Genomic DNA, 27,719 nt, shown 5'->3' on the forward strand with positions numbered 1-27,719 from the left:
GGTAACAAAGAGGAGGTCAGTGAAGCTTCAGGGAAGTAAACGACGGGGAAAGCAACATAATATAAGGCTGAACAGGGGAGAGGTGCCCAATCACATGGCAAATCACTGAGCATTTGGAGATTTTATCCTAAGAGCAAAGGGAAGCCATTCAATAGCTCTGAATTAGCCACAAGATCTACTTTTGATTTTTAACTTACATTTATTAGATTTCCTGAAAATAATATAAATGGCTGCTAGGTAGAAAACAGATTAGAGAAGAGCTGGAACACTTATGAAGAGACTGGTTAGACAACAGTTGGTGGTGCCGACAGTGCAGACGGAGAGAAATGGCTGGACTGGAGGCCAAAGAGCCTCTGAGAGGAGCTGATGGGGCTAAAGAGACATGTGCATTTCGAGAAGTAATGATATCTTGAAGTCCACACTCACGATTGGGACAGGATTCCGTCTCAGCAGCTCACTTTGCTGAGGAGTCCCTCTCAATGGCTGCATGCTTGCCTCTGGTTTTCTTCACCCTTTCTTCCCTACAATCTTTTCCTGTCCCAATTTTATCTCCCCGTATTGTCCCTCTGCCTCCCTCCATCGCTTCTTTTTTTCCCTCCATAACCTTCTCCCTTACTTAGATACAATATGAAACTGAAATAATTTTTAAATGTTTACTCTACTTAATGAATAGTTCTTAATTTAAAATCCAAAGGATTCAAACATGTATACATACATTCACCGAAAGATATGTACTAGAATGTTCACATCAGCACTATTCATAAAAGACAAACACTAGGAGCTACCCAAGTGCCCTCCATCAGCTGAAGAGATAAACTGCTGTGTTCAAATAATGGACTACTCCTTACTCAAGCAGGAGAATCAACATATCCACAACAGTATAAAATCTCACAAACATAATGTTGAAAAAACGAAGCCAGACACCAAACGGCATTTTGTGGAATATAAATTCTACTTACATTAAGTTTTTTTTTAAAAAAAAGGCAAAACTAACCTATGCTTTCAGAAGGCAGGACAGTAGTTATCCTTGCACGTGTGATGGGGGAGGAAGAGCGCCAGGAGGATGCGTGAGGAGCTGGTAACGTGTTGTGCGGGGTGCTCACTACACAAACGTGTTCAGTTTGTGAAAATTCACAGAGTTATATAACATATGATTAGGTGGACTTTTCTGAATGTATTCTGTACTTCAAAAAAAGTTTTTTAAAATCAATGAGCTTAGACCTTTAATGTCCAGGGGAAGGGAGCAGTAGCAACAACTAACCACTTTTTTTTTTTTTTTTTTTTTTTTTGATGTCACCTATCTTTTTATTTATTTATTTATTTTTTTGCGGTACGGGGGCCTCTCACTGTTGTGGCCTCTTCCGTTGCGGAGCACAGGCTCCGGACGCGCATGCTCAGCGGCCGTGGCTCACGGGCCCCGCCGCTCCGCGGCATGTGGGATCTTCCCTGACCGGGGCACGAACCCGTGTCCCCTGCATCGGCAGGCGGACTCTCAACCACTGCACCACCAGGGAAGCCCCTAACCACTTTTTTGATCCACGATGCCCTCTAACGACCTTTTTTACCCCAGGAGACAAATGTGATACAGCCCTGAACTTGGAACCATGAAATCTACTCTCAGATTCCCAGCTTTTTCTTTTCTTTCTTTTTGTTTTTTTTTTTTTTTTTGCGGTACATGGGCCTCTCACTGCTGTGGCCTCTCCCGTTGCGGATCACAGGCTCCGGATGCGCAGGCTCAGCGGCCATGGCTCACGGGCCCAGCTGATCCATGGCATGTGGGATCCTCCCGGACCGGGGCACGAATCCGCATCTCCTGCATCGGCAGGCAGACTCTCAACCACTGCGCCACCAGGGAAGCCCAGATTCCCAGCTTTATACTTATTGTTCTTCTACTGTGCCGTGTCCTACTCTTGGCACTGAGGACACAGCTGTGATGCCAGGTGAGACCCCTGCCTTCTTTGAGGCAATATATGCTTGAAATTGGCAAGAAGCTGGATCCCGTAATGGAGAAAAACAGGGGAGACCTGCTTTTGATGGAATGGTCTAGCTAGACAACCCAGAACAAGTCACTTAACTTACTTGAGTCTCAGTTACCTCATCTGCCTTAAGGGATTATTATAAGGATCAAATGTGATAGGATCTTTCAAAGCACTCATAATGATAGCATTATTAATGATAACAGCTCTTATTACATTATTGTCCTTACTGCTCAATACAGAGGTGCTTGAGTTAACCAGTGTCAGTCTGGTCTACACACTAATACAGTAACAATAACAAGGAATAATATTTTGGGGGCCGTTAATTCTCCATTAAGAGTAGAAGCAGGTGTATTGATAAACAGCTCTCCACTCCCTCTAGAGGGGTGCTAATGACACAAAGGCCTGACTCAATTTCAGCACAGCCTTCTCCAGCCTTTAAAGAGAAGTAAGCACGGAAAGACGGAGCTAAGAGAGGGGCAGGCTAGAGAAGTGATAGCAGCTTCTCAGAGATCAAATTAACCAACCAAAGAACATATATGCAGTACCTTCATTTATTATCTGACCAGCACTTCCTTGGTACCACCATGAATCAAGGTCCATACTTAAAGGAGCTTAAGATACAGTATCAGAACTAAAATCAAACAAAGACAACAAATTTAGGGGAAAGCAAAAGGACTGAGCAATCAGAGACTTAGTATCAAATCCTGGTTCTGCCTCCTTGTAACAAGAGGATGCCAACACCTACACCTTGTGCAGTGATGCTGCAGAAGGCAGTGTAGCTAATGTGCCTAGGACACGATGTGGTGTAGTAGCTACTATTACTGCTACCATCATCGTGATTATTTTATAGGCAGAATTCCACTAAAAGCCACTAGTATGCAGCCCAAAGTGTCTACACGTTGGTTCCCTCTATTCTTTCTGACTGCATTCCCTAAGTCCTACACGGAACGGTATGTACTCAGATACATTTACACTATACGGCTAAAAATACAGTATGAACATAAATCTATGTGCTTGCACAGACTGAAAAGGTAAAAAAGCCTCTTTGAGTTTTCAGAACCTCAGCTGCTTCTAAAACTATGAGGATGCTCTCCCTGCTACTTATTCTGGCTTAAATCTTGGGGCAGCCTCCTTTACAGAAGCCATTTTCATAAGAATTTACAGTTCAAGAATAAGTTCACAATTTCAGCACTGTTTTAGCTTTCCTCACAGTACTTAATTTAGTTTGCCTTCTCAGCCAAAGGCTTGAATCAAAGCATAAATTGAAGGAAAAAAAAATAAACAATGGTGAAAGACTGATAGCCTTTTCTGTAAGGTCAGGAATAAGACAAGGAGGCCTGCTTTCACCACTTCTATTCAAAATAGTACTGGAAGTCCTAACAAGAGAAATTAGGCAAGAAAGAGATATAAAAGGCATCCATATCGAAAAAGAAGTAGAACTACCTCTGTTTACAGATGACACGATCTAACATGCAGAAAACGCTAAAGATTCCACCAGAAAAAAACTGTTAGAACTAATAATCAAATTCACCAAAGTTGCAGGATACATAATTAACACACAAAATTCAGTGTTAGTTCCATATACTAACAATAAACAGTTTGGAAAGGAAATTACAAAAACAATCCCATTTACAACAGAATCAAAAAGAATAAAATACTTAGGAATAAACTTAACCGAGAAGGCAAAAGACTTGGACACTCAAAACTACAGAACAGGGTTCCCTGGTGGCACAGTGGTTGGGAGTCCGCCTGCCAATGCAGGGGACACGGGTTCGTGCCCCCGTCTGGGAAGATCCCACATGCCGCGGAGCGGCTGGGCCCGTGAGCCATGGCCGCTGAGCCTGCGCGTCCGGAGCCTGTGCTCCGCAACGGGAGAGGCCGCAGCAGTGAGAGGCCCGTGTACCGCAAAAAAAAAAAAAAAAAAAAAAAAAACTACAGAACATTGCTGAAAGAGATTAAAGAAGGCACAGAAAAATGGAAAGACATTCTGTGTTCACTGAAGACTGTTAAAATGTTGATATTATCCAAAGCGATCTACAGAGTCAATGCAATCTCTATCAAAAGCTCAATGACATTTTTTGCAGAAATAGAAAAAGCCATCCTAAAATTCAAATGAAAGCTCAAGGGATTCCCTAATATCCAACACAATCCTGAAAAAGAACAACAAAGTTGGAGGTCTCATACTTCCCAACTTCAAAACTTAATACAAAGCTATGGTATTCAAAAGAGTGTGATACTGGCATAAAGACAGACATACAGACAAACTGAATAGAATAGAGAGCGCAGAAATAAGCTCTCACATATATGATCAAATGATTTTCAACAACAATACCAAAAGCATGTAATGGCAAAAAGATTGTCTTTTCAACAAATAGTGTTGGGAAAACTGGATATCCATGTGAAAAAAAAATGAAGTTGAACCCTTATCTTACACCATACCCCAAATTTTTTAATTAAAAACTGAAAATGGATCAAAGACCTAAGCATAGAGCTAAAATGATAAAGTTCTTAGAAGAAAACGTAGGGGGAAAGCTTTATGACATTGGATTCAGCACTGATTTCTTGGACATGACACCAAAAGGACAGGCAACAAAAGAAAAAATAGATAAGCTAGATCTCATCAAAAGTAAAAACTCTGTGCATCAAAGGATACTGTGAACCGAATGAAAAGGTAACTCACGGAATGGGAGAAGGTATTCGCAAATCATATATCTGATAAGGAATTTGATATCCAGAATATATAAAGAACTCCTACAACTAGAAAACATCAGCAAAAATTTAAATAGGCAAAGGACTTGAATAGACATGTCTCCAAAGAAGATACACAAATGACCAATAAGCACATGAAAAGATGCTCAACAACTTTAGGGAGATGCAAATCGAAACCATAATGAGATACCACTTCATATTCATTAGGATGACTATTATTTTTTTTAAAAATTAAAAACCAACATGTGTTGGTGAGGATATGAAAAAATTAAAACCCTTGTGCATTGCTGGTGGCAATGTAAAATGGGGCAGCCACTGTGGAAAACAGTATGGTGATATCTCAAAAAATTAAACGTAAAATTACCATATGATCCAGCAATTCCACTTCTGAGTATGTTCCTAAAAGAACTGAAAACGGACTCAGAAAGATGTTTGCACACCCGTGTTTATAGCAGCATTACTCACAACAGCCAAAAGGTGGAAGCAAACTAACTGTCCATCAGTGGATGAATGGATAAACAAAATGTGGCATATACATGCAATGGAATATTATTCAGCCTTAAAAATGAAGACAATTTTGACACATGCTACAACATGGATAAAACCTGAAGATGCTATGCTAAGTGAAATAAGCCAGTTACAAAAAGACAAATTCTGCATAATTCCACTTATACAAGGTACTTAAGGTAGTAAGATTCACAGACAAAAAATAAAATGGTGATTGCCAAGGGCTGAGGGAAGGGAGGAATGGGGGGTTATTGTTTAATGCGCAAGGAGTTTCAGTTTTGCAAGATTAAAAATGTTCTGGAGATGGATGGTGGTGATGGCTGCACAACACTGTGAATGTACTTAATGACACTGAACTGTACACTTAAAAATGGTGAAAAAAGGGCTTCCCTGGTGGCGCAGTGGTTGGGAGTCCGCCTGCCGACGCAGGGGACGCGGGTTCGTGTCCCGGTTCGGGAGGATCCCACATGCCGCGGAGCGGCTGGGCCCCTGGGCCATGGCCGCTGGGCCTGCGCGTCCGGAGCCTGTGCTCTGCGGCGGGAGAGGCCACAGCAGTGAGAGGCCCACGTACCGCAAAAAAAAAAAAAAAAAATGGTGAAAATGGTAAATTTGTGTTACGTATACTTTACCACATTAAAAACAAAGTATGTGCTAAGCCCGAAATTGAACCTCCATGTTAATAATTTACCGAACCACAAAAATTTTTAACTGAAAAAGTCTTAGGAGTCTACAGATGAAAAAAGCAATTGTTCTGAAGGCATTATGCCTACTTAACAGTAGAATATCAAGATGTTTCCCAAAACTTCCACTTGATTCCAGATCTCTTATCAATAAGTTGGCAAGAGCAAAGGCTGAGATAAAAACCTTTGCAGAAAACAAAAAGGATACGTTTTTCAAAAAGTCAAGAGAAGCAAGGTCAATGGGAAAAACAGCTTTCATAACGTGCCATTAGAAAGATAACCAAATGACTCAGGAAATGTGGCCCTGGAAAGGAAAATTACGAAATTATTTCTCAAGACCATGGCACCAAAAAGCAAGATTATTCAAGCAACATGGAAGCTAAAAAGGGGACTGTGTAACATGCGCATAAGGAGTCCTTTAACATATGACTGATGGCACAGGACAGTTAATTTGGAGCCCTGAAACAGATTTATGTACCTATCAACATGTATTAAAAGAGCCCCGCTTTAATCTTAAAGAATTTTGCAAATTTGTCATTCTAATTAAACAAAAACGAGTCAAAAAGTACTACCTTAAAATTGCACAGAATAGAGAGGACAAAAGATAACAGTAGGAATGATTTTTTTTGTTCTCTTTAATAATGCAAAGTAGAGCTAGGAACAGACTAAATTAATCTTATACCCCTTTCCTTTACACGTTAGACTGGCTACTTCCCTTCACCTCTTCCCCTTCCCCAACTTCCATACCAAGTGAAGTCACCCTGAAATTAAGTCACTGCAGGGCATGAAAAGCCCAAGACTGACAAACATCTAAAACTCCGGACTCAGATTTATCCTAGCATTCACCACCCCAGGCTCTGTGTGAACACTGTGGAATCCTAGCAAAAGTTCCCAAAGCCAGTGACTGCAGGGTTCACTGAGCCAAGGCCAATACCAGCACGCTGACTTTTCCCAAAAAATCCTAAGTACAAAATATCCACAACCCCACCCACCACTGCCCTCACTAGCTCTCCACTTTCCAACAGGGCTCCCTAATCTAGCCTGCACACCATCTTACCAGGCCTTGCCAGGCAGGCTTCTTCAACCCTCTGCTAAGAACTGCTGCATGTCTCCGCCCAAGACAAACAACGTTCAATCTCTAATAACTGTTGAAAACTGTTAGGTTCTATCTGCTGGGGAAAAAAAAAAAAAGTTGATATCTCCATGCCCATTCATTCTTCAACCTAATCAAATATTCCAAATTATATCCACCTGCAGGGTCTAAGTTAGCCACATTAACTTTTTCCTGTCTCCATAGATCTCCAAAAAGCAATGAACAGGGTAGAAAGTTACCCTGGAAACAAAAGTCTCTGACCCTCCTGTCCTTTTCTGCTCTATGATTTCTGACCTTTGTAATATATGCGTGAGCTCCCTTTTTTTTTTTTTTTTTAAAGATTTAATTTTATTTCTTTTTGGCTGCGTTGGGTCTTCGTTACTGCGAGGGCTTTCTCTAGTTGCGGCGAGCAGGGGCTACACTTCGTTGCGGTGCACAGGCTTCTCATTGCGGTGGCTTCTCTTATTGCGGAGCACGGACTCTAGGTGCGCGGGCTTCAGTAGTTGTGGCACACAGGCTCAGTAATTGTGGCTTGCGGGATGTAGAGCGCAGGCTCAGTAGTTGTGGCACACAGGCTTAGTTGCTCGACAGCATGTGGGATCTCCCCGGACCAGGGCTCGAACCTGTGTCCCCTGCATTGGCAGGAGGATTCTTAACCACCCCACGACCAGGGAAGCCCTCATGTGTGAGCTCTTACCTTGCTCTGCTCACCTGGGTCTGATTAGACAGCTCCTTTATATCGTTTGCATAGACACTCATTCTTTATAGAGTCCCTGATTCTGGAATGCCAATGTGATTCTACCAACTAACAACAATAATACAGTGAAATAATAAATATATAAAATATACATATAAACTATGAAAATATATTATATATACATTATACATAATGTTATAATAATAATATAATAGTAGCTACCATTTATTGAGCACTATGACCAAGCTATTCTAAGTGCTTTATATAAGCTATTTCATTTCATCTCCATAACTACTTTTTATTTGGTCTTTATGTGCAGTCTTTAGTTCAAGTATTTGTTAAAATACCATTAGGTTATTCCTCAGGACAAGAGCAAAGATCATCCCCTGCAGAAACTTAGGAACTATGTACAGAACTTTACAGAACAGAAAACAACACTTTAGCTGAAGCCTGACTGCTCACCAGTGATTGGTGTTCTGAGTGGACTCAGCGAGGAAAGGAAATCAAGCAGGGAAGGAAAGGTGCCCCTCTGGGCAAGTCTTATGATGGTCACAGACTGGAGGCTCTGTTTCTGGAAGGTTCAAGTACAGCACAGGGATTCTATGTGTCTTTTTTGGCTACACGCCAGGCTGAGGGGCCATTAGTTTAATGTCACTTAAATTCCTGGCCAGCCAAACTCCCGCAGCAAAAAGTCCCAAACTGAGGATCAAGTTCTTCCAGAAATCATTCCTATCAGGGGCGAAGTGGTAGACACCCTGAAGCCAATATCCCACGCCGTCCGGAATTTCAGGAGCTTCATTTGCCGAGCCAGCAGTGTTCATGTCAACCCCACTGGAAGCCATAGCAGCACTTTTGGGCTCCGCAAGGCCTCTCACCCCCATAACTACTTAATAAGATAATTATTAATATCATCCCTATTTAAGAGAAAGCACGGAAAGGGTATGTAACTTGCCAAAGGTCATAAGCTACTAAGCAGTAAAATCAGGATTCAAACTCAGACCTCATTGGCTGAAAAACCTACATGCTCACCATTATATCATGCTGTGATCCAACACCTCTAAAGATGGCTCACTGGGCTCCAGCCCCATCCACCCTGACTTCTGGCTTGTGCCTACCCAGCCCCTCTCCCCAGCCTTGCTTGAGCTCTTCTGGTCCTGGCTGTTTCTTTTCTCCAAATTCTTAAGTATTCTTAAGTATTCTGATAAGAGATTACTGAATTATTAAATTTTCCAATATGTCTCCTGATTCTACTTTAAATTCTATAATGGCTTTCATATATGCCAATAAACCACTAAGAATTTCTATATGATAGCAGCCAAAGAATAAACATCTAGGAAGTTAACAGTAAATGTGCAGGAACAAAATGAAGAAAACACAAACCTTTATTCACATACACAAAAATGGATGTGAATAAGAGAAATTGACCATATTCCTAAAGATGTATACTCAATATTATAAAGCAGGAATACTCAATATTGTAAGACTATGATCCAAGGGCCACTTACCTATTTTTTTCAATAAAATTTTGTTAGAACACATTTATTCATTTTTGTATCGTCATAGATTTTGTGCTACAATGGCAAAGCTAAGTAGTTGCAACACAAACAGTAAGATGGTAAATATTTTAATACCTAAAATATTTACTATCTGATCCTTTACAGAAAGTTTGCTGACCCTTGTTGTAAAGATGTCCATCCTCTCCAAATAAATAAAGAAGTTTTATGCAACGTCAAACTCCCAGCAGGTGAGACCACAAGTACTCGAACATATTATAAAGCTATAATAATTGAAAAGCGATATAATTGTACAAGGCAAATACAGACCATTGAAAAGAAATAGAAGGTCAGAAATAAATATAAGAATTTAGCATATAAGATGGCATTTCAAAATAGTGACTGAGTAAAGGATTTATTTTAGAAACTGTTGGAATAACTAGATAATTATTTAGAAAAGTAATAAAATCCCATTCCTATAGTGTATTATACACCAAAATAAATTCCAGACTGACTACTTTTCAATAAAAATGAAACTATTACAGAAGAAAATATAGGTGGTCTCAAAGTAGGAAAGGCATTAATTGTGCAAAATGTTAAAAGAATCCATGAAGGAAACAGATTTGATGACAACTTACAAAGTAAAAGTTTTGGCATATCAAAGATAAATACAAAAGGAGATTCTTTACAACCCCATGTTATAGCAAGATATAGATACAAACTGAACAACTATCAATAATAACTGATTAAATTATAGTACATTCACACACTGGAATATATGCAGAGATTAAAAAGGAGGCAGCAGCTCTATAAGTACTAATATGAAATAATCTTCAAAATATCAAGTTAATATGAATGTTTAATATGTTACTATATCAGTTATCTATTACTACATAACAAGCCATCCCAAAACTTAGTGGCCTAAGAAAACAATTTTTATTTCTCATCAATCTGTGGGTTGGCCCGTCAGTTCTGCTGGTCTCTCCCTGGCTCACCCACTCAGCAGCACTCAGCTGATGGGTTGGCTGAGCACAGCTGGGACAGCTGGGATACCTGAGCCATTCTTTCTAAAGGAAACTGGACTAGGAGACTCCTGAACATGGTTGTGGGGCTCTTCCACGAGAGTGAAACAGAACACAAGGCCTCCTAGGGCCTAGACTAAGAAGCCACACAACATCATTTTCACCACACTCTACTGGTAAAAGCAAGTCACAAAGCCAGCCCAGATTCAAGGGGTGAGGAAGTAGACTCTACCTGCTGATGAAAGGAAGGACAAAATCATATTCAAAGGAGAAGAGATAAATAAAGATAGGCAGGCTTTATCAGGAGCCATTACTGTAATAATTTACCACAGCTATTGCTTATATAGAAATAAAAAAAAAAAAGGGCTTACATCTACAAAGAACACCTCTAAAAAGAAGTAAAAGAAGCTGGTAAGCAGTAGTTTCCTCCAGAGAAGAAAATTTGGGGAAAGGAATAGAAAGGAGACTTATCTTCTGCTTAATACCCTTTTGTATCTTTTATGTTTTTTATCTTTTATTTTTTGTATGATGTACATTTATTACTGCCTCAAAAATGAATGCTATTTAAGATATTCTGCATATTGAATAAATTAATTTAATTGAATGACACTGAAAACTTCGGGAAAAACCATCTGTAATACCTGTGACAAAAGGTTAATCTTCATAATATATAAAAAGTTTACAAATCAATAAGAAAAAGACAAATACCCCACCAAAAAAATGGACAAATGTCATTAATTTGTAATTTTCACACGCACACACAGACATGCAAACACATGCCAATAAATGAAGCAAAATAAAAGAGCAAATACCATTTCCGTCTATTGAATTAGCAAGTAATATTACAAAATTTATAATACTGATACCAAAACTAGAGGACCTAGCATCCTCATATACTATTAGTGGGAGTATAAACTGATAATACATTTCTGAAAACACGTATGTGTACATTTACATATCCTTACATATAAATACAATAAACCAATATATTAAATACATCAAAAGCCTTAAAATTTACATACTCTTTGGTCTAATAATTGAAATTATGCTGACACATAGGAATATATACATCCATATAGGCACTTTAACTTTTTATAGCCCCAGAGAAAAGACCTCCGGAAAATGAAACTGACAATCACCTAATAAAAAGGCCAGGTTTTTTACTGTCTGAAAAACAGTTCCTGGACCCAATTCCAATGTACGTGTGGAGGCTTCCCCATACCAACAGCAATTCTCACCCTACTGGTTTCTGACAATTCAACTCAATTCTGACACTATCTATCCAGAGATAAAATCAGATTCCACAGTTAAAGGGCTCAGTCCCATAAGACCACCTCCACTTCAGATGCCAGGGACCCACTGGCTATAAATCAGAGGTTCCCACCACCCCCTCCTCAGGTTCTACTAATCTGCAAGGACAGCTCACAGAACTCAGGAAAACCCATTTACTCACTAGATTACTGACTCACTATAAAGGGACATTAAAGGATCGAATAACAGCCAGAACTTCTGGGTTTTTATGGCAGCTGCATTATTACATAGGCATGATTGATTAAATCATTGGCCATTAGTGATTGATTCAACCTCTAGCCCCTCTTCCCTCCCCAAAGGTCAAGGGGTGGGACTGAAAGTTCCAACCTTCCAAGCACAGGGTTTGTTCTCCTGGCAACCAGCTCCCACCCTTGGGTGGGATCCAAAAGTCACCTTCCCTCAAGCATTTTCAGGAACTGAGGACAAGAGACCAAATATTACTTCACTGCTCTTGCCATTCAGGAAATTTCAAGGGTTTGGGGAGCTATGAGCCTAGAACTGTGGCTTAAGACCAAATATATATGAGATAAATATAAATCACAACACCACACTGCTTGATCACAGTGCAGTGAAGCTCAGTAGTTGACAAGCCCACCTATGCTCAAAGAGCTTCAAATTCATATTTTAGAACTTCAGCCTTTAATAGACATGGACAGCCAAGAATCATCAGTTTAAGGAAAGCCACCAACATGAAAGACAGAGAGCAAAACAGAGATAATGCAAGGCATAGAAGAAATATTTAAACATTTTTTAAACACTTAGTCAATTCTACCTCAACTGAAAAAAAAATACTACAGTTAATATCCTACAGAAAAGAAAATACTACATCCATAAAACAACAATATGTGTTGGGGGTCCCCAAGCTTACAGATCAAGGCCTCCAAAATTTAAAAGGAAGATAATTTGCAACCTACACTTTTGCACCTGCCCAAATTATCAACCAAGTTTAAAGTAGAATAAAGATATTTTCAGACTTTCAGGTACTCAGAAATGAACCTCCTCCTCTCCTTTTCTTAGGATGCTATTGGAGTACATGCTCCAACAAAGCTAGAGGGTAAAACAAGAAAGTAAGATATGAGATTCAACACGGGAAAGAGGCAAAGGGAATGATACAGTGATACAATGAGAGCTGCCTGGCAGACCTAGACAACAATCAATCCAGATTAAAGCAGTTCCTCCATCAATCTTCTCACCTTCCCATGTCAGCAGATGGCATGACCATCTACCTACCCACTCACTCAAGCTAAAAAAGAAGTCATTCTTGATTCTCTCTCAAAACCCAAATTTGGGCTTCCCTGGTGGCGCAGTGGTTGAGAGTCCTCCTGCCGATGCAGGGGACACGGGTTCGTGCCCCGGTCCGGGAAGATCCCACATGCCACGGAGCAGCTGGGCCCGTGAGCCATGGCCGCTGGGCCTGCGCGTATGGAGCGCCTGTGCTTTGCAACGGGAGAGGCCACAGCAGTGAGAGGCCCGCGTACAAAAAAAAAAAAAAAACCCAACTTTAACATACTCATCATTTTACCTTCTAAGCAGCTTATAAATACATTCACTTCTTTCCATCTCCATTGCCACCACCATATTCCAAGACTCCACCATCTCTCACCTGGTCTACTGTAATGGACAGCTAACTAGTCTACCTTATACTGCACAAGCCATTTTCCATATAACAACCAGTGATTTTTTTTAATATAAATAAGATCATGTCACTCTGCTTAAAATCCTTCAATAGCTTCCCATTCCACCCAGAATAAAATCCAAGTCCCCAAATATGGCCCACCGGGCTCTGTATAATCTGGCCCCTGACTATCTTTAGAATCTCATTTCCCTCTCACACTCCCTCTCTATAGTCCAACCACAGTGGCCTTGCAGATCCTTGAACATGGGAAGCTTTCTCCTGCCTTTGAACATGGTATTCCCTTTTCACAGCAAATTCCCCAGCTCTTCGTTGAATTATCCTCATCTTTCATGATTCACCTTTAAATGTCATTTCCTCATAGAGAGCTTTTCTAACCATCAATTCTCAACTAGCCCCTCACCAGGTCAGTTTCCCTTCATTTCCTTTCCTCCATGAGTTAAAAAGAGGGGGTTTTGTTCAATGAATTACAGTACAACATAATAGAACAGTATGCAACCATTTAAATGAAGTTATTGAGACTTCCCTGGTGGTCCAGTGGTTAGGACTCAGCACGTTCACTGCCATGGCCCAGGGTTCAATCCCTGGTCAGGTTACTAAGATTCCACATGCCACGTGTCATGGCCAAAAAAATATATAATAAAATAAATGAGGTTATCAAAAAATATTTAGGATATATGGTTAAGCAAGACAAGTTCTAAGTATTAGAATAAGATGGATGAGGAGAAATTTTTCTACCAGCTATCATGACACACTACAAAGTTGTAATGGTTAATACAGTGGGAACTGGCACAGGACAAGGAGGCTGACTGACCAGGACAGAAAGCCTAGAAACAGATCCATGAGTGATGTAAACTTGACTTAACAAGAGAGGTAGTATTGCAGAGCCACAGGCAAAGGATGACCTTTTCAATAAATGATGCTGGGACAACCAATTATCCATTGGGGGAAAAAACTATACTCCTATCTCACAATATATTTTACAGAAAAAATAAATTCCTATTTAAAGACCAAAAAAGGAAAACTTTAGGGCTTCCCTTGGTGGCGCAGTGGTTGAGAGTCCGCCTGCCAATGCAGGGCACACGGGTTCGTGCCCCGGTCCAGGAGGATCCCACATGCCGCGGAACGGCTGGGCCCGTGAGCCACGGCCGCTGAGCCTGCGCGTCCGGAGCCTGTGCTCTGCAATGGGAGAGGCCACAACAGTGAGAGGCCCGTGTACCACAAAAAAAAAAAAAAAAAAAGGAAAACTTTAAAATTCTTAGAGAAAAATATATTACTTTTGTGTAGGACAGAATTTCCTGAAGTGGTCCCTTTCTCTCTCTTACAAATACACACACACACACACACACACACACACACAGGCACAAATCTAAAAAGGAAAATATTGATGAATCTGACTTCATTAAATTAAAACTTCTGGACATCAACAGCACCAAATTAAGAACATAAGCCACAGACTAAATGCAGATATTTGTAATATATGTAACTGCCTAAAGATTAGTATCCAAAATACGTAAATAATATTTTAAGATCAATAAAAATATATATAAACAATCCACTTAAAAGACAGGCAGGGCTTTCCTGGTGGCGCAGTAGTTGAGAATCCACCTGCCAATGCAGGGGACACAGGTTCGCTCCCTAGTCAAGGAAGATACCACATGCCACAAAGCAACTAAGCCCACGCGCCACAACTACTGAGCCTGCGCTCTAGAGCCCGCGAGCCACAACTACTGAGCCTGCATGCCACAACTACTGAAGCCCGCACTCCTAGAGCCTGTGCTCCGCAACAAGAGAAGCCACCACAATGAGAAGCCCACGCACCACAACGAAGAGTAGCCCCCCATCGCCGCAACTAGAGAAAGCCCACATGCAGCAATGAAGACCCAATGCAGCCAAAAACAAATAAAATTTTTTTTAAAAAAGAGTATAAAAAAATTAATTAATTAAACAAGAATCCTGGCCTTAATACTGACAGCCTAGCAACGGAGTTTAGAAACACACATAATCTTACATAAGGTAGAAAGATTTACTTGCCATAAGAGAAATAAAGATGAATTGCGATTAAAAAACAAACAAACAAAACTTACTTTGCATAGATTCTTGCCTATCTATTCCTTCTGTGAGTCAGACCTAGAATATAGATACTCTGGTACCTCATCTCTTCAAGGGCAAGTAGCTATATATAGTAACAAGACTGGTTCTTATGACCTCTAAAAATCAGTCTCCTCATTTTATACCTTCCGTGTACACTGTGTCCTACAGGGCATGCGCCATTTGAGTTAATAGAAATTCCCAATGTTAATCCCAATTCTCATAACTTAGTGCTGCTGATCTAAAAGAAAGGGAAATGCCAAAAGTGACACACCAAAAGAAAACAATTCTCTTCTCTAACTCTGCCATTGTTTTGCTATAGAAACTTGAGGAATTCACACTTTGGTTGACGGAAGGACTGAGGAAAGAATTGTTAATGAGCTTCGAAAGAACTTTCATGAATCTTTCAGCCAAGTACTACATAAAAGGCATCAATAATGCTCTAGATTAATAAGGCTTTTCACATCATTTTATGTGTAGCAGCTTCGTTAATGTAGGTAGAGGTATTTTTATTCTTTTTTTAAATTGAAAGAAAGTAAATTCCATAAATACTACATGTCATTAAACACTGTTTCAAATATTTTTCACAGAGCTAGTCCAGACACAGCCAGGTTTAGTGGATTCACTTCAAATTGATCATCAGATCCACTATTTGCATTTAAACACTCAACTAAACATTCAGGATTTGGGAAGCACCGAAAAGGGAGTCTAGAAAAAGTAAAGTGACCTTATGTTGATGAATCCAACTGTTCTCTCAGAATACCAATAAAAGAGTAGGAAGTTCAGGTTTACATGTTTATATCATCTTACATAAACCAGTCCCCAGTCCTCTGGCCATCAGTCCCCTCTCATGTCTTCAATACCTCTGAAAAGAATGTTTGTGACAAACTAAAGAAAAAAGACCTCTTTGCGTGTCCTAGCCATTCAAGCCAGTAAACATCCCTGGTACACAGATGTGTTTTTTTTAAATGACAACTTTAATGAGATATAATTCACAAACTATAAAATTCACCCTTATAGGTGAATAAATCCGTCATTTTTTGGTATATATACAGAGTTGTGTAACCATCACCACTAACTAATTTTAGAACATTTTCATCACCCCAAAAGGAAACCCCAGGCCTGCTGATTAATTAAATTGAAGGTAATACCAGATCTTTTAAAAAGCAGCCTACCATTCCAATAAGTCTTCTCTAACTTACTACCTTATATCAAGGTCTTCAGCTTAGTCTGAAAATAGCAAGATTTGCAGAAGGCAAAAACAAAAGAGCTTAAAAAACAAAAGCTAAAAGAATCAAGAATGTAATGTTTCTAGTAAGAAAATGCTCAAAAACTGATGGGGATATGCTCAAAAGCCAACTTGACAGGGCTCTCAGTGACAAAGACTAGAACAACTGAGCCAAAAAAATAAATGAATATAGTATTTGGATTATAACCAAAAGAATAAATACCTAAAATTTCATACTGACATAAATAAATAACAGAATAAATAAATAATTGGGGGTGGGAAGGAATAGTGCTTCTTTACAGAATTCAAATTACTAAATGTGGGAGGAATAGGGACATTAAAAATCACCCTTATACAAGAACCACAGTAACAATTATTGCAGGCAAGAACAATTAATGGATGCTGAAATTAATGGACAAAAGTATGATGAGAACCAGAACATCTGCACAGTCTCAAAATGTCACTCCACAAGACACTTACGAATTACAAAGGGAAAGTCAGTTAACTTTACAGTAGAGAAACCTGGTACACACAATCTTAACCAAGTGGTCAAAGTTAATATACCAATAACTAGACTTATGAACATCATGTACTCCCTGATTTGATGCACTGAAAATGGTTCAACAGCTCTTCTGTAGTATTCTTGGGTGGAAAAATAAGGTGTTTCTCACTCTAATATAGGGAAGACATTAGGCAAACCTGTACTGAGCAACATTTTACAAAGTAACTAACCAGTGCTACCTTTAAAAGCTTCAAAATCATGAAAGACAAAGAAAGACAGGAACTGTCACAGGTAAATGCAATTTGTATCCTGGATTGGATCCTGGACCAAAAAAGGACATTAATGGGAAAACTGGCAAAATTCAAATAAGGTTTACAGAGTAATTATCAGCATGTAATGATGCTAATTTTCTGTAGCATTTTTGTAACTTTTCTTTAAGTAAATGTATTTCAAAATAAAAAGTTGGGTTTGTTTGTTTTTTTAATTGGGGTATAGTTGTTTTACAATGTTGTGTTAGTTTCTACTGTACAGAGAAGTGGAGTTCCCCGTGCTATATAGCAGGTTCTTAGTAGTTATCTATTTTATACATATTAGTATATATATGTCAATCCCAATCTCCCAGTTCATCCCACTCCCCACCCCCCGCTTTCCCCCCTTGGAAAAAGTTGGGACTTTAATGCAACATTTCTGGCCTGAGATATTACTGTTTCAACTCAGTTGTGAAAAATGCCTCACTTTTGGCTAGCTATTATAATCTTCCTATTAGGAGAGACTATCAAATAATGTCAGATTCACAATCTCAAATCCCAACTCTTACAGTGCATACTGAATTGCAGAAGACACAGCGAGAAAACAAGTCCATGATGAAAAACACACTTGCTAAAAACCGCACGGCACGCTGTTAACAAAGAGATATGCCTTTAAAAAAAAAAAAGAACATTCTGATCATAAAGCGATGGCCCACAGCACAGCTAAAACAACATGAAACATAAAATGTCAAGAACTGGACAAAACCAGTCAACACGTGATAAGGTCATGACTTGATGAATTTCTGCGGTGTTCAATTTTTACAAGCCTGGTGAGAAAGGTTTGCTATTAGCTAAAGCTTGGATTGGTTCTGGTACATACCCTGATTTCAAGTCAGTTATCCTCAAACAGTTTGTAGCATCCAGTCCCACTTTCCCATTGCGGACCACGCTAGATATGAATGGGGAGAGCATTGGAGAAATTCGGTTCAAGGCCACTTCCGGAGACATTTTAACTTGACTTGCAAATCACCACTGAAAGGAGAAGGAAAGAATGATGATCAGAATATCCAAAGGAACGAGATATAACAAGCTTCCTGGGAACTAGCACAGCACACAGAAGTGTCTCTTGCATGATACCTTATTTCCTGTCTTAGAGCAGCCTCTTCAAATGACCCCCTGGAAGAACCTATCTCCCTACTGCTCACCTACTCGGGACGCAGACTTTTCAGGAGCAGCAGCAACCCCTGAAATCCAATTTCCTCCCCCTTTCCAAAGCCAATTTCTACGTTGCCTCACTGTACTTAAAAGCTGTCCCACTCTATCTTACAATTGGCAGGTCCTACTTTAGTTGAAGGCTCAAGAAGTCTTCACTGACAATCCTCTTCCGCATCACACAAAACGCACACACCACTAGGTTAGGAATCCCTCCCTCTGTGTCCCCACAAAGAGTAAGAACGTGATTGATAAAACTACGTAAAATTCTAGAAGAAGCATATCCTACTTGCAATTGTTACTTACTAGAAATTATTTACTTCTGCTATACCTCCCTTAATTACTTCCCCTCCACAGTGTATTATAATTACCTGCTTAGTGATCTCTCCCCTGCAGAACTGTCTTTTTTTTTTTTTAATAAATTTATTTAGGCTGCGTTGGGTCTTGGTTGCTGCGTCCGGGCTTTCTCTAGTGGCGGGGAGAGGGGGCTACCCTTTGTTGTGGTGCAGGGGATTCTCATTGCAGTGGTTTCGCTTATTGCGGAGCATGGGCTCTAGAGTGCAGGCTCTGTAGTTGTGGTGCACGGGCTTAGTTGCTCCGCAGCATGTGGGATCTTCCTGGACCAGGGCTTGAACCCATGTCCCCTGCATTGGCAGGAGGATTCTTAACCACTGCGCCATTAGGGAATTCACCTGCAAAACTATCTTGAATCCCTAGTGTTTAACAAAAGTACCTGGCACACACTAAGCACCCAATAAACATCTTTTACTAACTATGTGAATAAGGAGACAAAAGCTAGAGAAATGTTTAGGTATGAAGAGAAGACATTATGCCCTCAAAAAATCTGGTAGAAGATAGCATATCTGAGATGTGGCAAAAATCTACTTAACAATTAAATCATGAAAGCACACACCTATCCAGATATTAAGCAGCACAAACTAACATGGATCTAAAAGTTTTTGACTTTAAGGCACTAAGAAGTTCTTAGACTTGAAAATACAAAAGTAAAACCAATAAATCATCTCTAAATTACTTGGAAACCCACGGGGCTGGAGGAGGGAGTACCTGAATTCCTCTTAATAGATTTCTAAATGAAAGCCTCCACTTTCAGAGGTGAATAAGTCAATTTAAATGATCATTTTCTTCCTCGATCTGAAAGGATAATCCCACATCAAAAGCAAATTAATTTCCTGCAAGTTACAATTACAGGTAAATGATGTTCTCGTTCTAGTTTTCATATATTATGCCATATGAGGCTTTACAGCTCCCTGCTAAACGTTGAAAACTAGTACCTGTTTTAATCACTTCAGAGTAGTAATAAAGGGCAGGACTGCAGTAATCTTTCAAAAAATAATAACACTGTGACCCTACATAGTGATGACACCCAGAAGTACCTCTGAAGCAGAAAAAGCTTTATACTTTAGTACTCAAATCATCCTTTCTGCAAATATAAAACGACCTCCTCTTCCGACCACTTAACAGATGATCTTCCTCCACCATTCCAATATTTCATCACAAAATAAGAATAAACATCTAATGCACTGTATTCAGTCATCAAAATCATGTATATTTTCATAACACTTTATCACTTATAAAGAGCTTCCATATACATTAGTGCCGTGGACCTTCACAACTCTAGACAGTAAGGCATATATTAGAATTCCCATTTTACAGATGATATGGATAACTTTTATAATTTGTCTTTTAATAGTATACTAGACCATATTATCACTTTGAAGTCTATTTTTTTCCTATTCTGCAACATTTCCACTTTTATTTCTACCCACTGATGTCACAGTTCTTGAAAGGATGCTTATCTAGATCATATGCAAAACAGAAATACTCATCTTGGAAAAAGCAAAAGGACCTTACCTACATTACAAAATTATTCTTCCATGTATTTCCCCACAATACCTATTATTATTTGACCTCTCATTTCTATGAAAAAGGGAAACAGAACCAACACATTCTGAAAATCTACTGAGTATTAAGCACTATATTATACACCTCTATCTGTAATTTCTACCTTGTTCTCTGATTAGTATTATTGTTCCCATTTCACAGATAAGAAAACTAACACTCGGCAAGACTAAGTAACTTGTTCAAAGTCACAAACCTAGCAAGCAGAGGATCGGAATTCAAATTCAGATCTCTCTCAAAGTCCACTATACTCATCTTCTTCTCAAATAAACATAACTTCAATCACCAAAGAGAAAAGCATCACAGTGAATTTATGTTTCTTTTAACACATACATCTAGCAAAATGAACAAAAAGTCATGAATTTAAACTAATGGTTGCTTGACAACTAGAAAAAATTAGACTACTCTTGGCCTACTGCTGAAGCTGGCCTGAGTGATTCACTAGGCAAATGCTAAAGGGAACAAACCTGCTCCAGAAACCAAACTATACTTCAGGTGACAACACCCCATCCAATTCAGCAACTCTCATGACCTTAGAATGACACCTGAAGGAATGAATTTGTCTTTGTTTCCAGAACAGCCATAATACTATCTTTTGACAGTGCAAGATTTCATGCAGCATTAAAATGTTTCAACCGTAGCTGTTGTGACTTCTCTGAGGGAAAAAAAAAAAAAACCTGACTCCAAAATCAGAGGTCACCAAACAGCCAAAAATGATGGCTCTTTGGCTTTTGAGCCAGGGACACGGATGAGAGATCACCCCCAAGTAGTAGCTTTTACACATCAAAGCACAATAATAGATCCCAGATAGTCAAAATTTTACGGTGGCCAGCCTCCCTTGAATGCTAGTTGTGCATTTTCTATTTCCTGATTTTGACGTATAACATACACAAGGAAAATGCAGAAATACAATTTTTACAGGGGTCTGCTGCCTCAAGATAGGGTCACCTGAGGTCCTCTGATGGGTAGTCTGGGGAATACAAAGACGTCCAAAGCATCGCCTAGTTTCTTGCAATTAAGATGGGATGACAAACACGGAAATATGTGCCCAGCTAACGTCATGGAACGGAAAGGGGTGGCGTCCTGCTGCGTCACGTCGACGTCATACAGCGCACGAGGGAAGTTACACTGGGGAAGCAATTTCTCCAAGGGGCAAAATTCAAGAAAAACAAGTCGGCTCAAACCCAAAGAATGACCACCCCGCTCTAAAAGGGAACAACTAAAAGGGGACGCTCTTCCTTCCCCCAAATTGTATGATTCCCTCATCAGGCGGGAAGGAGGGAGTCTGAGCTTATTCAGGGACCAGGGGGCGGGCTAAGTGTGGGGAGAGCAGCCTCTGGCCTTGGGGGCTCGTTCTTGAGGGGACGAGCGTCATGGGGATGAGCAGGGCATCTTTGGAACAGGGGCCTTCTCTATAGGAAGAGAAGGCGAGCCCTGGGCATATTTAAACCACGGTCCTCAGCGCCACCTGTGCGACTCGGGATCCAACCTCCCCGCACCAGCCCCAGTCCAGGTACCTGGAACTTAGTCCGATCGGTAACCGGCGACTACGTGGGGGTACAGGTTACCCGAGCGCGCCCCCGACCGACGCACCAACCTGCGCGCGCACCGCGGGCCAGATGCGTGCGCGTCCCCGGACGTCCCGCCCCGCCCCGTCCCCTCTGCGGCCCAGGAGCCGGGCGGCGTGCGCGTCCCCGGCCGCGGCAGGCCGGGCGCTCGGAAGGGCGTCCCTGCAGTGCCTGAAAGTTCCTTCCTCCGCGCCTGCCTCGTGCGCGGCTAGCTGCGCGGAGCGTGGAACGATTAGGAGGGCTGTGTAACGAGATGCTGTGCAGGGAGACAATTCCTGGGAGAACTGGGGGCAGTAGGTGGGCGGGGTTATTTCGGGCATCCAGGTGGGCGACCCTCGTGGGCGTCCGGAAGGCCCGCGTCGTTAGGGAGCGTGGGAGCTGGGTCTCTGGTTACGGTGTCGGGCAAAGGTTAAAGGGCAGTCTCCAGGTGGGAGAGCGCCGACTTTGCGCAATGGCCGCGTCTGGGAAGCCCGGGAGGCAGTGGCAGGAGAAGGTGGCGGCGGCGGCGGCGGTGGTGGTGGTGGGCTCCTGCATGACCGACCTGGTCAGGTTAGTCCGGGGCCCTCACGCAGAGTCTGCGGCTGGAGCGAAGGGCGGACTGCGCTCTCGCTTCTCACTGCTTTGGCACTGGGGCTTTGGGGATGTTGACTTGTGGTGTGAGCTCCAGGTTTCCCCAGCCCGCAGCGTGCCTCGATAGGGTAGAAGAGGCAGGGTTTGAGTTTGTATACGTAACTGCTAGATGAGGGAACGTAAAGGCCGGGCTGTAGGGAAAGCTCTAGTGAAAGCTCTAGTGTAACTAGTAGCGCCTCCAAAGACCTGCTCCTGTTTTCTTGACCAGGCTGCTGAACTCTCCTCTGGCTAGCCGAGTGACTTTGGCCACGTCATTTTACCCCCGAGAATGTGCCCGCCTCACAGCGTTGTTTTGAAAACTGAATGAACTAAAGTGTTTTGAGCTATAATATTATCCAGATTGGGTATTATTCGTGTGAACGTGTATAAAATGAGTGGAGCAGAGGTCAGAATTTTAGGCGGTCATCTTTCACCGTATTGATTGTTGGCTTTCCCACATTTCATCTTTACCGCATACTTTTCACTATTAGAGTAACCATAGGTTACCTATGGCAAACCAAGTGTGAGTCAAAATAAAAACCCGTAAAGCACAATATTTACAACAATTTTTAAAAAGTGATCAAATAAAATATGCTAGATGAAAATAGTTGAGTTAGGTCAGTGAGATTGGATGAAGAGATCTTCCCAATTTATCTTTTTTTTAATGAAAATGGCTTTTTTGATTGTAAAAGCAATGTTTATTATAAAGAAAAAAAAACATATCCCAAGAAATCCTACCATTCAGGTTGCTTCAGTTTAATTTTTTGGTGAGTGGCATTTTAGATATAATGCTATTTTTATATTATAAAAATAAAAAATGATCATACTACAGTAAGACTTTATCTGTCCTGCAACCTTGCTTTTCCAAAGGATAGCCGAGAACCTGGAAATATTAAATAAAAAGGCCTTGGGACAATCAGAATAAGTCACCAAATCCCTGCACTAAACCACCTGTGTTTTACTTAGAAAATAGTTTTAGGGCCTTCACATAACCAACTTAATCTTACATTGCTTAAAATGTTTATAAACTAGGTTATCACATTTCCAGACCAAGATTAGAAAGGTGGAAATTAGAAAGGGGGAGAGACTGCAAGGGGCAAGTATAGTAATCACCAAAAACTTGGAAGTGAGGAGAGTGTATCAACAAACAACAAAAGAGTTTTAAATGCCAAGAGCCTGGGGGAATTCCCTGGCGGTCCAGTGTTTTAGGACTATTCGCTTCCACTGATGCGGGCCCAGGTTCAGTCCTTGATCAGGGAACTAAGATCCCACAGGTGTGCAAGTGTGGCCAAAAAAAAAAAAAAAAAAAAAAACAAAACACCAAGAGCCTTTTTTTTTCCGCAAATATTTGAGCTACACTGTGCCAAGATAGATGTGCTTCCTTTAGTGACAGAACATAAAGTCCAATCTAGTTCTGGATATTTGGTGAAGAGGCCTACACATCTTTCTGTAGAGCTAGAGTCAGTAAACCTTTCTTCAAAGAGCCAGATAGTAATTATTTTAGGCTTTCTGGGCCACATTTGGTCTAGGTCACATATTCTTTTTTATTTTATTTTCTTAACAGGTACAGAATGTGAAAACTATGCCTTACAAAATCAGCCTGCAGGCCATAGTTTGCTGACTGCTGTCTAGAGCATCACTGTCTGACAGCTCCCTATAGTAATTGATGTTACTAGCGATGACTGTTTTCAAGAAAAGGGAATATGGTTATCGTTAAATTTTATATACAAATGGGGCACGTGTTTTATTTTAGAAATAGTTCCATCAAATATACTTAAAATTTAGTTACATAAAGGAATAAACCTTCCGATATCTAAAATAATTCATTCCTTAGAAAATTCATCTAGCTAAAATTTTACCATAATTCTATACGTGAAGTATAGAAGAGAAAGAAAGCTAAATAATTTTCCCATGCACCCTACCTTAATAAGAATGCCAGGGTTAGAATTCAGAGCCACCTTCTTGTTAAACTAAGTCAGAGCTTTCTGTGAAGCTTGACCATCACACATTAACGATAATTATAGTACTTTCTAAGATGAATACTCTTCAAACTTTGGGGAGGGCAGGGTCTCAAATGCCCATGTTAGCATCTGTCAGGATTTAAAAGCTTATTTCAGAGCTAGAGGAATTTAGAGATTATTTATAATCTCTAAATCTCTTCAGTTTATAGATGAGTAAAGTGAGGTCCAGAGAAGAAACTCTTACATTGTGGATAACCTTTCTTTTTTTTTTATAATAAATTTATTTTATTTATTTATTTTTGGCTGCATTGGGTCTTTGTCGCTGTGCAGGTTTTCTCTAGTTGGGGTGAGCAGGGGCTACTCTTTGTAGTGGTGCGCGGGCTTCTCATTGCAGTGGCTTCTCTTGTTGTGGAGCACAGGCTCTAGGCATGTGGGCTTCATTAGTTGTGGCTCGCGGGCTCTAGAGCACAGGCTCAGTAGTTGTGGCTCACGGGCTTAGTTGCTCCGTGGCATGTGGGATCTTCCCGGACCAGGGCTCAAACCTGTGTCCCCTGCATTGGCAGGTGGATTCTTAACCACTGCGCCACCAGGGAAGTCCCTGGATAACCTTTCTAATTTCTCTTCTCTTGCCATTTTCTTTCCTTTATAAGATATCCAGGTTTCTACACTTCACATGAGTCACTATTAAAACTTTTATTCCCCTATAGATTCTCTCCCACGACTTTGCTAACAAACTTTTCATGACTTCTTTTCTGATTACTTCTGCCTCTGAAGATCTTTACAAAATACCTGAGTATAGGATTTTTATTTAAGAGCCTGCTTCTATGATAAACTTGGATCCAACTTCACTGGTTATGGTACATATCATGATTGTATTATTTTTCTATTGCTTCTGTAACAAATTACCACAAACTTAATGGCTTAAACAATACAAATTGAATACTTATAATTCTGCAAGTCAGAAGTCTGACACAAGTCTCACTGGGCTAAAATCAAGTTGTAGGACTGTGTTCCTTTCTGGAGGCTCCAAAGGAAATCTTTTTCTTGCCTTTTCTAGCTTCTAGAGGCTGCTCACATTCTAGCTCATGGCCTCTTCCTCCATGTTCAAAGCCAGCAATGGCATAACTCTGACACTCACTCTTCTGCCTCCCTCTTCTACATTTTAAGAACCCTTGTGATTTCATTGCGCCCAAATGGATAATTCAGGATAATCTCGTTATTTTAAGGTATCTTATTAGCAGCCTTTATTCCCCCCTTGCCATGTAACATTACGTATTCACAAGTTCTGGGGATTAGGATGTGAACATCTTTGAGGCAGGGTTGGTCTGGGGGTGGGGCGTAATTCTGCATACCACAGTGATTAAAGTCAAAAAATCTTACAATACTTAGAGCTTAGAGAATCACTGAAGCCTAGCAGTCCATCCTCCACATTTTACAGAGAGGTTAAATGACTCACCCCAAATCATACAGCCAGTTAGTGGGAACCCAGGTTTCTCATTCTTTTTTTTTGTCCTTCGGTACGCGGGCCTCTCACTGTTGTGGCCTCTCCTGTTTGCGGAGCACAGGCTCCGGATGTGCAGGCTCAGCGGCCATGGCTCACAGGCCCAGCCGCTCCACGGCATGTGGGATCTTCCCGGACCGGGGCACGAACCCGTGTCCCCTGCATTGGCAGGCGGACTCTCAACCACTGTGCCACCAGGGAAGCCCCTCAACCTTTATCTTTCCATTATATCATTGTACCTCTAACTCTGGCTCATATTTATTGCCCTTTTCATGTACAATTCATTTAAGGGCATATAGTCTGTGCATTCATTAAGTGTTTACTTTGTAAGCTGGCAAGGAATAACAACTTTATAATGTTCAAGGAATAACAACTTTATAATGTTCAGGTCTAAAGATAGTATCGTCATTACTGTTCCTTACTTCCTATCTAAGTTTAACCATAACCAGCCTGGACACCCATGCCTATACTGTAAAATCACTTCAGAAATAAAACTACTTCAGTAACTTAGCCCTCTTGGATGGCATCCAAGTCCAACTCACTTTATATATTACATTACTGTGTGCCAGACACTGCTAATTCAATCAATGAGCAACTTTTTTCATTTCTAATTTCAGTCCACTATGAATAGTAAGCTCTATGTACTAATAACTTAAAAATCATTAGCTCATCCAACATGACAAACAATGAACATTATTTAATACCCACCTGTATTTATCATTATTCTCTTCCTCCTTGAACAATCATCTCTGAAGTTCCACATTGCAGAGATAAGAGAAATCAAGTCTGTTCTTGTGGAAAATTAAGTCAAAGTTCCTCCAAAGACAGATGAAACTTTTTAGACGTTAGGCTCATAGACCTTGGTTAATCATGCTTTCACTAATCTTTATTTCTTATGACGTGTGTCACCCATTTTAAAAATTATTCAGCAAATATTTATTGATTTTGTACCATGTGCCTCTGGACTTCCCAAGGTGCAGAGGATACAGCAATGAAAAACACAGCAAAAAATCCTTGCCTCATGGAGCTTACATTCTAGTGGAAGAGACAGTATCAGTTAGAAATAAGTAAAATACATTCTCTGTTAGATAAATGCTGAGGAGGAGGATAAAGCATGAAAGGGGGATGAAAGTAGTAATTTTAGATCATTGGCCACAGAAAGCCTCACTGAGAAGGTGATTTGAGTAAAGACCTAAAGGAAGAATGGAAGCAAGCCATACAGAGAACCAGAAGAAGAGCATATGCAAAGGCCCTGAGGCAGGAGCAGACCTCTTATTATCAGTGAACTACAAGGAGTCCAGTGTAGCTGAAGAAGAAAATAAGGGAGAGGGGAGGGCAATTGATGGTTAAAGGACATTGGGTCCTACCCTGGGTGAAATGAAAGGCCAGTGGAGGGTTTGAGCAGACAAGTGACATAATATGACCCACAAGGGCACAAACAGGGAGACCAGGTCAGAGTTAATTACAGTAATCCAGGCAAGAAATGATGGTAGCTTGAAAACAGTGCAAGTGGGGAGAAGTGGGCATTTTCTGATTATATTTTGAGGGTAGAGCTGACAGGATTTGCTGAGGAGTACGAGATAGGTCAAGGATTACCCCAAGTTCTATGCCCTCTGCAAGTGGAAGGGGAAGTTGATGTGTGCTGAGATGTAGAAGATTGTGACAGAGCAAGTTGCGTAGGGAGAGGGCAGTATCAGGAGCTCAGGCTGGACGTGTGAGATTTGAGATGCCTGTTAGACATCCAGCTGAAGGGGT

General features: G+C 40.7%; 2 protein-coding genes and 1 pseudogene across 3 annotated transcripts in view; 1 reads left to right on the forward strand and 2 right to left on the reverse strand.

The window, feature by feature from the left end:
- BABAM2 (BRISC and BRCA1 A complex member 2) overlaps positions 1–21,901 on the reverse strand; it is a 437,255-nt gene extending 415,354 nt beyond the window's left edge. The window contains exons 1-2 of one of the 2 annotated variants that reach the window (XM_065890615.1): positions 21,843–21,901; positions 18,074–18,225 (exon numbers count right to left, since the gene is read on the reverse strand). In XM_065890615.1, the coding sequence (XP_065746687.1) occupies positions 18,074–18,201 (128 nt within the window). In that variant the 5' untranslated portion in view covers positions 18,202–18,225; positions 21,843–21,901. Of the gene's footprint in view, positions 1–18,073; positions 18,226–21,842 lie in introns of those variants that run through there. The other variant, XM_065890614.1, reaches the window with a different exon arrangement.
- LOC136134196 (mitochondrial import receptor subunit TOM6 homolog pseudogene) lies at positions 8,283–8,507 on the reverse strand (annotated as a pseudogene).
- A 442-nt stretch (positions 21,902–22,343) lies between the features above and the next one.
- RBKS (ribokinase) overlaps positions 22,344–27,719 on the forward strand; it is a 73,724-nt gene continuing 68,348 nt past the window's right edge. Inside the window, exon 1 of the mRNA XM_065891321.1 lies at positions 22,344–22,442. Within this exon, the coding sequence (XP_065747393.1) occupies positions 22,345–22,442 (98 nt within the window). The 5' untranslated portion in view covers position 22,344. The remainder of the gene's footprint in view (positions 22,443–27,719) is intronic.

Source organism: Phocoena phocoena, chromosome 14, assembly GCF_963924675.1.
Source record: "Phocoena phocoena chromosome 14, mPhoPho1.1, whole genome shotgun sequence".
Classification (NCBI taxonomy): domain Eukaryota; kingdom Metazoa; phylum Chordata; class Mammalia; order Artiodactyla; family Phocoenidae; genus Phocoena; species Phocoena phocoena.